The sequence below is a fragment of the Thermobia domestica genome, chromosome 9 (genome assembly GCF_964235325.1).
Source record: "Thermobia domestica chromosome 9, izTheDome1.hap1.1, whole genome shotgun sequence".
Lineage (NCBI taxonomy): Eukaryota > Metazoa > Arthropoda > Insecta > Zygentoma > Lepismatidae > Thermobia > Thermobia domestica.
This window is the reverse complement of record NC_137462.1, coordinates 116520170-116533206: the sequence shown is the minus strand read 5'-3', so window position 1 is coordinate 116533206 and position 13037 is coordinate 116520170. Positions and strand designations below refer to the sequence as shown.

Sequence of the window (13037 nt, the reverse complement as noted above, 5' to 3'; positions counted from 1 at the left end):
TCTCAGAACCTTCTCATGTTAGGAAGACGAAATTCGGTATACAAATTCCTTATTAATAATAAATATCCATGTATCCAAATGTTATCACAAATTCTGTTCCTAATCGGGGAATGGGGACATTTTGTATAATAGATTTGCATATTGGGTTTTGGGATGGACAACAACCGTATGCATGGGTCTCACCGGGTTCATCCGTTTTCTCCATTTTTTCATTCCATCATTATCACGGCCTCCCTTAGCCTCAACGTAGAATCGTGGAACATTACCCCCCCCCCCCAATTTTGATTTAAACGGCATCAGAAGTATCACTGTTCGTGCCAGCGACTTCGAACCCGATCGTTTTCATGTATCTCCTCCCAAAAAAAATATACATATAATTATATGACTAATATTTTTCTCAATATAAACACGAATTTTAAAGTTAAATATCTCGCTATCACAGGAAAGTCGCTGAACCGTCTGAAATGAACATAGTTAGGCCTATTACTTGGCTCCAGCAGGATTTTTAGACTTTCAAGCTATGCTTTGCTTAAATATTGAAAGTCACTGTTCATTGTCGACAAAATGTTAAGATATCCACAAACGATATTTTTTGGAGCTGAATCGCGTCTTAAAGGTAGATTTCATTTCTTCCATCAAACCCTAATCAAACCGAATTTGCTAGAAATAAAGCGTTTTCAGTTCATCGTTGTTCGCCATAATTTAAAAACGTTAATAGAATCGAATCGGCATCGCTTTTGGAATCGATTTAACGTCTCAAGTAAAAACTCCATCACACTCCGTATTACTCTACTCAAACATGAAGTGGAAAAAATTTACTAGTACTTCCGATTTATATATTGCTTTCTACAGAGGAGAAATGCTAAGAGACATCGAGAATCGGTCTTTCGAAAACAATGAAACGTCCCAAGGAAGAAAAAAACTTTTATTTCCACTTTCATTCCTCAATGCCCACCAGAAGTTTTGGATTGATCACATCAAAATATATGTTCGAACCCACTTAAGATAGGCAGATCAAACTCGGTATATGAGCAAGTTGACACTAGTCCCAGCACCTTCGAAAATTTCGATTTTGAGGAGAGGAAAAAGATCAAATTCTACATATTTTAACTTCCCATTTTCTATTTATAAAAAGCCAAAATGAGAAAATAATTAAACTATTTATAATTAACTAGCAAATTACCCGTTCTTCGGACGGGAAGAACACGTTTCAATTTGGACATAAAGGACAATGGGGGGCTGAATTTTGATTTAAACAGCATCAGAAGTGTCACTGTTCGTCCCAGCGACTTCGAAAACTATATTCGACACTAATATCGGCCATTTTCGATCGTTTTCATGTATCTCCTCCTCCCCCTCCCCAAGCTGCGGTCCTGAGTTTGGATTTAAACGCCATCGGAAGTGTCACTGTTCGTCTCATCCAACCTGGAAACTGGATTTTACACTAATATCGGCCATTTTCGATCTTTCTTAAATATATATATATTTCCACCTTCTTCTCCTAAGTTGCACCGTCAAAGTGAAATAATAAAAAACATCCCAGGTTTGATCTATGTTGAAAATTGGTCGACTGGTTTAAAAGTTATTAAACCACAAACACAGTAACTTTCATTTTTTATATAGATTTGTGAATTGAGTCGACTATGGTTTCTCATATTTCAACTTGATTCATAGCCATATCCTAAGGGGAGGAAGAGTGCTCAAATATATATTTCAAATATACTAAATAAATCTAATCTTCACCTGACAGGAACGGGCATTTCAAGTAGTATATTACAAAAATGACATCAACCTTACCTGCACAATCATAAGGAAAAGACAACTGAGCCCTGTAACAAGAATTTTTGAACAATGTCTTTGACCTGGATTTTCTTTCTTTCTTTTCTTTTTTGCTTTCATTAAGAGGTGTATACTAAGAGAAAAAGATGTTCATAATTCATACTTAAAATAAAGTCTCAGAGCCTCTCAAACTAGGGATATGAAGCTTTGTATACATATTTCTCATTAAAAATAAGTGCGCATATGTCCTAACATTTTCCAAAATTTCGCTTTTAAGGAAGGGAAGGGAGCATTTGAACTATTATTTTATTTATATTGAACTCATCGTTACCTCTCTCATCATCATGGAAGATTGTAAACAGTTAGAAATTAATTGTTGAACATAATCAATATTGTCATTGAGCAGAGATTTTATCATTTTACTTTCGTTAAAATGCATAAGGAAAAAGAGTTCAAAATTTATGCTAGAAGAAAAGTCTCGTGAAACAGATATCTCAGGTGAACTTTTTCCGATTTAGAAGTGTTAAGTATTTAAGAGCTTGATTTGGTGGTGTTACTTGAAAAACTGTAGAAATAGTTACTTGGTGTTGAATGCACACGTTTCAATAACTTAACTAATATATTTAAATTACATGTCGAAATTTTTGAGCCAAACATTTCATACTGAGTCAATCTAAAAGATCAGTAAATTTAACAAAGAACGGGAGTTCGCATTTCAAGCTTATAATTCACTGAACTGTTACACAATTTTTGGTCCTATAAGTCTTATTATTTTTTTTTAACACTTTAAACTGCATTTCTGCACCTATGATAAAATTCTGTTGACAGAAATAAATCGTTAGTTATGAATTGTTATTACTTTTCTTCATTGAATTGTATATTGCTCATAACTGTTAAAAATTGAAAGTTCTGAAAGTTGATTTAACTTTTTAATTGCTATTTTCCTGCATTCACCAACCAGGTTAAAACGCATGAAAAAGAGAGTGGAGGTAGTAAATTTAAATGTTTGCCTTTAAATTTGTTTCTTTCGAGAGGTTTTCAGGTATGCTGCTGTTATAATTTTCACTGGTTCAGAGTCACTCGCGATTACTAGTTTTGGCTTTAATTTTCTACATAAATTGCCTCAAGTCACATTGTGATTGCGATATGACAAAGTGACGCTTCAATTAAACCAAGTCATTTTTTTTTTAAATTGTTATTTGATTAAGTTCGGGTTGATTACCTATGATGCTTTCTTTTTTAATATTGCGATGCTATTTAAATTCCGAACCAATGGCTATATGGAATAATACTTTGGAGCAGGCGAGATACTTATTGTTTTCTAAAGTTATAAACTCTACAACCTGAAAACTCAAACTAAATTCAATACCGAAGTTGTTACGGAAGTAATTAATACTGAAGTTAAAATTTTGGGAAAGGTTAAATCATCTTTTGCCCTCTTCTTGTTTCATAATTTCAGATTTAATTACTTTAAAATTTTACAGAAATCTATTTAAGAAATTACAATTAAATTTAACTTATAATTAAAAACCTGCTAATATAATTAAAAACCTGCTAATGTACTAGTAATATCTTAACGATGTAATTTGTGAAGTAGGGATTAAATAATTGGAAGTGACTTCTAAATTTCAAACGTAATTAAGAGTGATTAGAAGGAAAACATATGCACAATCTGCACGTAGTTGCGCGTCAATATATCATGCCTAAATTTCGACCCTCCTTGACAAAGATGAGTTGACTGAAATAAGGTTTTTGTAGACTAGTGGTTACGCATTTTACTAAAACCTGTTTAATTACTCATTTTACGAAAACCTTTCAACTTAAAAGAATAACTGAAGGTGTGTGCTGAATACGGGCTTATGCTAAAGGTACTTATCAACAATTCTAACTATGAAAACGTAATTTCAGCTGTATTTAGTGTTATTTATTGCCTTTCTAAATTATCAACTGCAATTTTTTTAAACTTTAATATAAAATGTTAGTAATTTGTGTTAAACTACACAGGAAGAAAGCTAAGTTTTGTTATTTGCTAATTTCATTCTGATTTTAATTCAGTATTTGCTAATGCTCAAAGAACCGTGTTTTCGAAAATAAAGGGAATTAAAATTATTTCTTATACCAGTAAAATACAACCTATCCATGTCGTATGAGAGAAGTTTCTTTTTATTATTTTTTGGAGTGGGAATTCACACAAAAGAAAAACTATTAATATACTCATTAATTTATTTATAAAATATTTACAACATGAATTGTTTTATTTTATTTTCATAACGTTAACATGTGGTGCAAAATATCACTTAAAAAATGCTATTTCAGGTACTATGTCTAATTTACGTAATTCCTCAAAAACATGAAGAGCTTCCTTGAGATTCCATCCTGTATCATTCAAGCACCTAAAAGAAAAAATGAAATGAAATCTTTCAGTTTTACGTCTGACGGTTAAGCCGACTAGGCTAAAGGAGACGGTTATGATGAGAAATGGTAGAATGAATAAAGTGGGAGGAAACGGGAGAACACTGAGAAAAATCACACACACGGAGTTTGTTCAAGCACCTAAAAGAAAATATACAAGAAAACCATTTAGTATGTTTACTGATTGATACAATGGGACGCACATCTATTAACAACATATAAATATTCTCATACCTGAAAACAACAAAATTACACAGAATCGGAGAAATGTTTTGAAGCACTCCTTAGCTTTTTGATGTTCGAGAATTTTTATTTACTAATAATATTTTACACAATTGATCCTACGTAAAATATACCGTTATTTTAATACCCCTGTTACAATCGCTGTTAATTTTTAAACATTAAATTTGCCAGACAAAATTTTACACTAAATGTATTTTAAGCACTAGCACTAGCAACAGCAATAGTAATAATATATAATTATTTCTAGCTTAGTATCATAATTATGCTCTATAAAGAAAACGAATAATGAGAAGAAATGAATAACAAAGAGGGAAGAATGAAGATAGAAGAAGAGAAAGGAATGTCCCTTGAGAATTAGAACTCACGTGAATTGTACTGAACTAGGGATTCTTCGCAGCAGAAGCGAGCTAGCAAATCACTGAATCACCATGTTCTAGTATTTTTATTTGCTATGAGTGTAATGAATAATTAAAATATAAATTATTAATGATACCTATTATGATCAATTCTCATATAGCAAATATCAATTTTCTTCAGAATACTTATCCATCCAATTACACAGTAAAAAATGACAAAGCCAAAACATAGTTAATAAAAGATGAAACTGAAAAATGTAATTCATCTATTGTATGAAACAGAAAGTTTGTTTAACAGTCTCGTCACCATGTCAAAACTAATCCTTGAATTGAAATCATTTCAGGTCATCGCCTAGTGAAAAAATAATCATTTAAAGAGTATACATTGGGGAAGGATAGGAGGAATCTACTCATGCATAATTTTGAAAACGCAGAACACCTACAAACATTTTCGAACATTTTCAGACGACGCTGTGTCCAGCTGAAAATTTATGTGGTATTGATTGCGTTTGATTGATTGATTGGTATATTTAGTGTAGCGTACTCTCTCAAAACCAGACTGATGTTATTCAACAGTCCTATATGTTATCGGAGGTCAGACTTTTCCGGACATTCTACTGGAATATGCTGAGTACTCGGTGATAATATACAGTCTTAATAATATGGACAGTTGAAATCATGCAATAAATAGGAATATACAAGATTAATGTTCGATACACAAACAAGTCTGTATTACTTCATCCTGACAACTAGTACAAGAGAAGGGTTGTAAATTGCCCACAATATGTTTTACAGAATGGAGCTTATTATTGTCGGCTTGACTTCTATCTGTTTGCCATTGAAAGGGCATACCTTGGTGGAAATGGCTATTGAGATCGGGGTACAGGAAAGAGTGCATCAGTGCAACTTCCGCCAATGCAATGTTCTTGATTGCTGTGTTGGCACATTCCTTTCCCTAATGCCGACTTGATCCGGTATCTAGTAGACAATGACACACCCCGTTATGTAGCTGATGGCATCTTTAACAGAATGTCTCTTATAAGGGTTTGTTTATCAAAGGCATCTTGTTAGTTTATAATAGCGCTTTCCAGGTTAGTGCAAATAAGCTCAAGGCAAAGCGAACGGTGAAACACATGATCGAGAACACGCTTAAGCAGTTACTTCAGCAGTAAAGAGAACACACATATATTTAATTGTAATGTTTTCGACAACATATAAATAAACATATTTTAATGAAACACAAGGACGATTTACAGCTCATTTCGTTCTCACTTAACGACACGAAATATCTGCATTTGACTTACGTTTAATTATATTGTTATTGAAATAACTGTCTATCAATAAGTGCTTTCCCGTTCTTTGAAACTCTTTCTAGACAATGCCGTGTAGGAATCTTGGCATATAAAATGTGCCCAGAAAATATTTATTCACAATACCCCATGGAATATTCTAGCCATCGGCAGGTCCTAAACGTTATCAGAGGCCCTGTATTTTGACAATTGTAATCTATAAAAATTCAACCCCCGCCTCAGCACTTCCATCATCTTTCCTTCTTTATCCTGTATTATGTATGGTCCTGTGTATGGTTCACTAGTAGTTTCTGTGAAAGAAACATTCGTTTATTCACATTAAGATCGTCTGTATGGTGTATGAAGAATATGAAATGCTTTATCCGAGTTCCGGATACGATATGCTGTTGCTTAGCTTAGCACAAGAGTCTAAGAACATTTCCTTGCCAGTTGTAACCAGTAGAAAACGTGTTGTACTTACTTTTCTGACCATTCCGCATTCATTCCTGTTTTCTCAACGATTTCGTTGATCAACGACACTTTATTTTCAGGAATGTCTTCTGGTTGGTCGGTTCGAAATGATAGCTGAAGAAAAAGAGAGCATTTATAAGGTGAATAGTATAAAATTAACACAAGAAGATATTTTAAGAAACGGGAAATATAACATGGTTCTAGAGCACGTTTTGACAGGAACAATAAACAAGTTAGGGATATGGAGAATTATACACGAACGTAGTACATACATATCCTTTCAAATGTTCTACATGTTGGCAACAATCTTTTTAGTGGGAAAACTAATCGACTACTTAAAAATATAACCATTGTAACGCGTTTTTTTTTTTATTATAAGAAATCATAGTAACCAATCCTGAACTTCACTTCGTAATTAAACGATTACACTGCAAACTTAGTCTCATTTCCATAGAAAAACATTTTGGATTCGGGACGTCATTTTAAAATTGATATCACATTATTTTTAAATCGAATTTTTATTTTTATACCCAATTTTGAAATAGTTTGTTTCGATATATATATATCTAGTATAAAAAAAGTTAAATTAATTTTGGAAAAAACATTCCTACTCATGAAGTTTTCCTTGTAGGCCATAGTTGTTGGTTTCTCAATACTAAACTGAATCGGTACCTGAAGAGTAGTGTGGCCATCATCACCATTCATGCCCCAACCCAATCCAGTACAGAATAACCATAATGGCTTGGAAGGGTTAACTCAAATTTTGACCAGACGAAGTCTATCGAATGTTTATGATACTCATTTTTTTCTGGACTGTTAAATTTTATTGCATCTGACTATTCACGAAATTTCAGTGTGTTAATTCTAAGATCTTGCTGAAGCGACACCCAGCATCGAAACCTTTGAGTTTTAGTTCAGTTGAATAATATCGTTAAACTTATTTATGGCACATCAACATGAAAGAAATATCAATCAATTGTATATAAAAGAATGTAAGGTTATTTAATTTGACCAATAAGAAAAAATTCAAATATTTGCACATCTTTTATTTCAACTTCACATTTATTAAACAATAACATTCCTTTCTTTCATAAGGAGTCATCTCAAAGAACAACAACAACAAAAAGTGAAAAAGGAAGAAATCCTCATTGTTATTCCTACCTACAATATACATTTGAGGTCTAACTCCGTATTCCGTTGAGCGTGCTAAACTTATATCTCCATTTGATAAGCAAGCAACACCAAAATATTATTCTTATAATGCACAACTCATGGCTTCAACATATTTATCATAACACTAAACACATTCCCTTTACATAGGAAAAGAAGCCTTATATTTTTATTTCATTTTACTCAACATTTATTCAGTTATCCAACGAGTAAATCTGACATAACAACAAAGACAACACGACATAAATTAAACATACCAATCTAGCTAACCTAAACCTAACCTAACTTCTAACTTAAACCTAATCCTACCTAACCTAATACAAATACTGAAATCACAAATATCGTAAGATATTTAAGAACGTATCTCATATTCAAGAGTACGGATAACTTCCATGTTACATATAAGAAATTCACACAATAACAGTAATAATAATAAAAAAACAGACATATATTAATTGCACGCTATAACTGGAGTCTACCTCAGCATTTATTTGTATTATCAGGAATAACAAATTTAAATAATTTTTAAAAGAATGCAAATGAGGGTTTGATTATTTTGTATAATTTCTTCCTCATTATATTCAAATTTATTTACCCGTAAGTCTCACCAGCAACGCTCATGGAATTATTAAAAAGAATCCTGACATTAAGAGCATGTATGTTCAGTACCATCAGCAACATTGATAACGAATATGGGTAAAATATTTACAATATGTAAACATTTAGACGATGTGCAAAATTCTCACCGTAAGATCTCATAGCATCAGCTAATTATGAAAGACAGAAGATTAATGAACATTAGAAACGTTAAGTTAACGTTCATTACTTATTTCTCCTTCCCCCAAAGACTGTTTGAATCTGTGTGATGTAGCGGTTTGTTTAACTAATATTTATCATTACTGCAAACATGTTCATAAATTGGTGATTATTTATGATTCAAAATTTTAGTTCACTCATCCCAAAAAATCACAAATATTCCAAGTAGCTAGATTCCTTGACGAAACTTCTGGAGTCTACAAAATGGAGGTTGTAGTGACTAACCTGTATATTTCAGCTGAATCACCTTTTTACACAGTGCTGAAATTACCTGGACTGCATATTCTTGGTTTCTAGATTACCTTCAACCATAATATACACATCCTGGACTCGATTATTACTTTAAAGCAATTCCTATTCCGGAACCAGGCCGTATCAGCATCTCGACAGGATTCAGTCACACCCACCTATATTTCACGGGAAGAGTCCCATTTTTATCCAAATATGTGCTAGGTTAGGCCAAATCTTCTTTTATAATGGTTAATTGTCCTATATATTAAATTTTCCTGCACAATTTTCTTAATATTTCGAAGGGGACTCTTACCCGTTCATTTCTTACTTGGGGTTCTTCTGTACAACTTACTCACCCCTCCCCCCCAAGGCTGGATTTAACTATAATACATATTTATTTAATTTTTCGACTCATAAAATGCAAAATCAGTTTTAACTAAAAGAGAGGATTAATTTATGCTATTTTCACAAATCCCATTATCTTCTTTAACACTGCAAATTTAATTAGGCTGTTCCAACTTTGACACATACCAAAATGGCGGAAGTCCGTATAAACTAATATCCACTCGATAACATATGCTAATCAATGCCGGAATTATTGTATGTAAATCTTTACAAGTGACTATAAAACAGGTAAGCTCATTACAAAAACATTGCTGTATTCCCACGTTTATCAAAATAATTATAATTCTAATGAGAAACAATTTAAAGAACTATAAATATAAACAATAGGTTCTTTGTTTACTTTTGAGTTCACATTAGGCCTAAAGTTAAGCAAGCAAAAGTAATCTATAAATTTCTTCCTGAGTCAATGACAAATAATTTTGGAACTTGAAACAATTTGGTTATTAACTATAATCGTGATAATAAACAATTTATCTCATTTTATCGTATTGTAATTCCTTAGGCCTAGCAACACAAACATAAAATGAGTGCAAAGCACATCGTCTGAATTGTCATGTTACTACATTATTTACATTATGTAGATTTTAATATTTTTGTCGGTACTGGGTCGCAATAGGGTTATCAAAAGTAGTCTGTATCATAATCAAAACAACCCACAACAATACAATACCGATACGAAGTATCTAATGTTACCGGTAGTGGAAAACGTACCGTAACACCATGAATCATTTCCTTACAATGCATAAGGCAGTTTTATTTAATACATGTGTTGACTTCTGTTGGAAATGGGTATATATATATAGCGATAATTATTTAAAAGGAAAATACTTTCAAGAGAATATACTGATATAAAGAACGAAAAAAATAATACATGATATACAAACCTCCAATTGTTCTGTTGTCATTTTTGTCACCATCAACATGTCATTAATAATAACATCCCTAGAACCTGATGGTACAAGAACAAATATTCTATTGAAAGAATGGATGGACTTCTTTATACGTGGTTCTCGGTATACGCCACATACTGATATTACTTTTAAGCTATCCTTAAAAAGAAAGAAAAAGTAATTACGATATGGTCCCACTATGAAAAGAATGGTACAAGAACATGAGGTAAATTCTAATAGAAGCTTAACTTTATACATAATCTCCTATTTCAATGCTATTGTAATAACAAATTCCAGTCTGGAGACTTCATTTTAACTTCGTAGAAATAAGTAAATAATTCTTTTAAAAATACAAATTTCAAACACAAAAGTAAATAACTGGGCCTACCTTGACACATCTACGGGAATACTGCGCGATATCAACTCGTAAATTTATCGTGTGCTGCGATCATAGCAGCCACCCTGCAAGGTAAACTTTCTACAATCTGAAGGACTGCAGATTTTACGCTCTGCTATTTTACGCAAAGTACATAACATAGTTGGGGCCCAGATATTGGAAATATCGTCCGTGTCTTGATTCGATATACCACTAAAATTTGATAAAATTATGAGCGGACAAATCCAGTACGCAGACACTTCTGTCTACACCACAGCCAAAGAATCGCTACAACACGCCTTAAATTATCGTCATGAAAGAAACACTAATTCAAGATACAGTATAATTTTATAATCTAGAATGTTATAGAGGGTTCCTGAATCATTAAGCCACGGAAAACAATTAAAGGTTCATTGCAACCCCACAACTTGATCTCAAAAGCAGCGTATTTCGTGCTCGTACAATATACTCCAGCAGCAATCATTCTACCGAGACGTCACATTCATCTATGTCTATTGGAAAATAAAATCTTGATACACCCCTCCAAGGGCATAATTACACTTTCAGCAGTTTAAGTCCAATGTTGTAAACACTACTGGGGATGATGTATTCAATTTGTTTAGATAAATAGTGCTTATGCGGAATATGCCTAAATATCCCAATGATTGATGTTTGGCATGCCGTATTTCATAGAAACAAAAAATATTGACTGAAACTTTTGATGGGTGGTGCCATCCGGTGTGGTGCAGATCTTATGTGGTATTACTTTACAGTTTTTATGATAAGTCTCTTAGGTCGTCCAAAACGTGCACAAATTCATTACTTTCTACTCGTAAACGAAAAATGAAGTCAATCTGAGGCAGTTAAACTTTGTAGCTACTTTCCTGCTGGATAAGCCTCACAGATTAGAATTTAAAATCTCTTACAAAATTTCCCGAAAGATATCCTCTACATTATTATATTCTAAACTCCAGATGCGTAATCTAACGTGCAAGTCAAGTGCTTCACTGGGACGTATTGGTTGGTTTGGAGTTTAACGTCCCTTTCCCCACCGAGACTATATGACATGTGGACCTAAGCTTAACGTGGAATCCAGTTCACATGAACTTCGGTAATATATATATATATATATATATATATATAATATACACACACATATATATATATATTCATGCATTTTCACACTTAAATTATATATTTGATGTAAATGTGTCTAACAACATGCAGTAGGAATTCAGATACATCACTAAAGTTGGTACAGATGGCACGTGGTAGTGATCGCAATATGGAAGGGTATCCCGAACGTATACAGGGCAATCAGAAAGCATACAGTGCTCACATTAATAGCGCATGTAATCCCTTCGTGATGTCATACAAATGCTGAATGTCTGTCTTGAATACGATATTCCACACTAACTATGTATCTTGGTGTAGCTGGGAGGTCATTGCCAAAGCCTGGCTGGCTGTCAGACACCGTCCCACCATGTCTCACACGTACCCAACAGAACTATGTCCGGCGATAGACTAGTAAGTTAGGATAGAAGGTACGTATCGAATGGAGCATGGTAGGTGAACTATGCTATCATGCTGGAAGATCGATCTGAAAAGTGTGTACAAAAAGGACAGGGTTAAAGATGACACGAGCGCACGACCACTTGTCCTACTCTCCTGAATAAAAACAATAGGCAAACTAAATGTTAAAGTTATTGTGCAGGTCCTATATGGCGAGTGTGAACACATGATGGATTTTCCCGCTCCTGTACACGTTTACGAACACGCATAAGACAGTCACAGTGTCTGAGAGAGACAGAAACTATTTTCAACGCTGAAAACCACTACCGTCCAATTTGTCTCGCCACTGCAGTCTCTCCCTATACCACCTATGACGTTTTCAGCAATGAGCACATATCAGGGGTAATAGTGAGAGAACTTAGACCTGCCTCTAACAATCGATTGTTTAGTGTTTGTAATGGGAGCCACGGTGACACACGCAGACATCTTTTTGACCATTTTGTCCAGACACACCGCGATACATTACGGAAGCACATTCGACCTACACTACAGGCAATTTTACGAAACTGCCATCCAGCTTCTCGCAGTTTTACTACAGACCACGCTTGAAGTCACCTACTCGTATAATAAGACGTTCACTGGCTTCACTGACATAGCTATACAGACGTGAGCCATACAACTATTCTCGTTGTGTTTTCCAGTAACCTTTAAACTACTACGAGTATGGCCTTTCACTCAGCATAGACTTTTACTCAGAATATGGTGGGAATTTCGATTGAATCAGACAATGTATATGAAGTCGTGTTAAACTGCTTTTCCACCAGTACATCAGTACATACATGAAAAAAAAAAAAAATCGAAAAGTAACTCACTTTATTTTCTCCTGCAAAAGTTTTCAACATAAAATCCGAGACATAGAACTCTGCTTGGCATTAGTTTTAGTATTTCCTCGTTGATAAGGGTAGTTTCCTGAGTATATCACCATCTCCAAAGGATAAACTGAACTTTATTCCGTCGAATATAATCCTTGGACGCACAGAAATCGTTTCCGAAATCAGAGATGAAAGCCGAACGAGATATGTCCAAA

General features: G+C 33.7%; 1 protein-coding gene across 2 annotated transcripts in view; it reads right to left on the bottom strand.

Annotated features, from left to right (window-relative positions):
• Positions 1 to 3984: 3984 nt before the first annotated feature.
• Positions 3985 to 13037, bottom strand: part of LOC145694957 (uncharacterized) — a 70207-nt gene continuing 61154 nt past the window's right edge. For both annotated transcript variants that reach the window (XM_081771767.1, XM_081771768.1), the window contains exons 12-14: positions 10057 to 10221; positions 6561 to 6664; positions 3985 to 4172 (exon numbers count right to left, since the gene is read on the bottom strand). In XM_081771767.1, the coding sequence (XP_081627893.1) occupies positions 4073 to 4172; positions 6561 to 6664; positions 10057 to 10221 (369 nt within the window). In that variant the 3' untranslated portion in view covers positions 3985 to 4072. The remainder of the gene's footprint in view (positions 4173 to 6560; positions 6665 to 10056; positions 10222 to 13037) is intronic.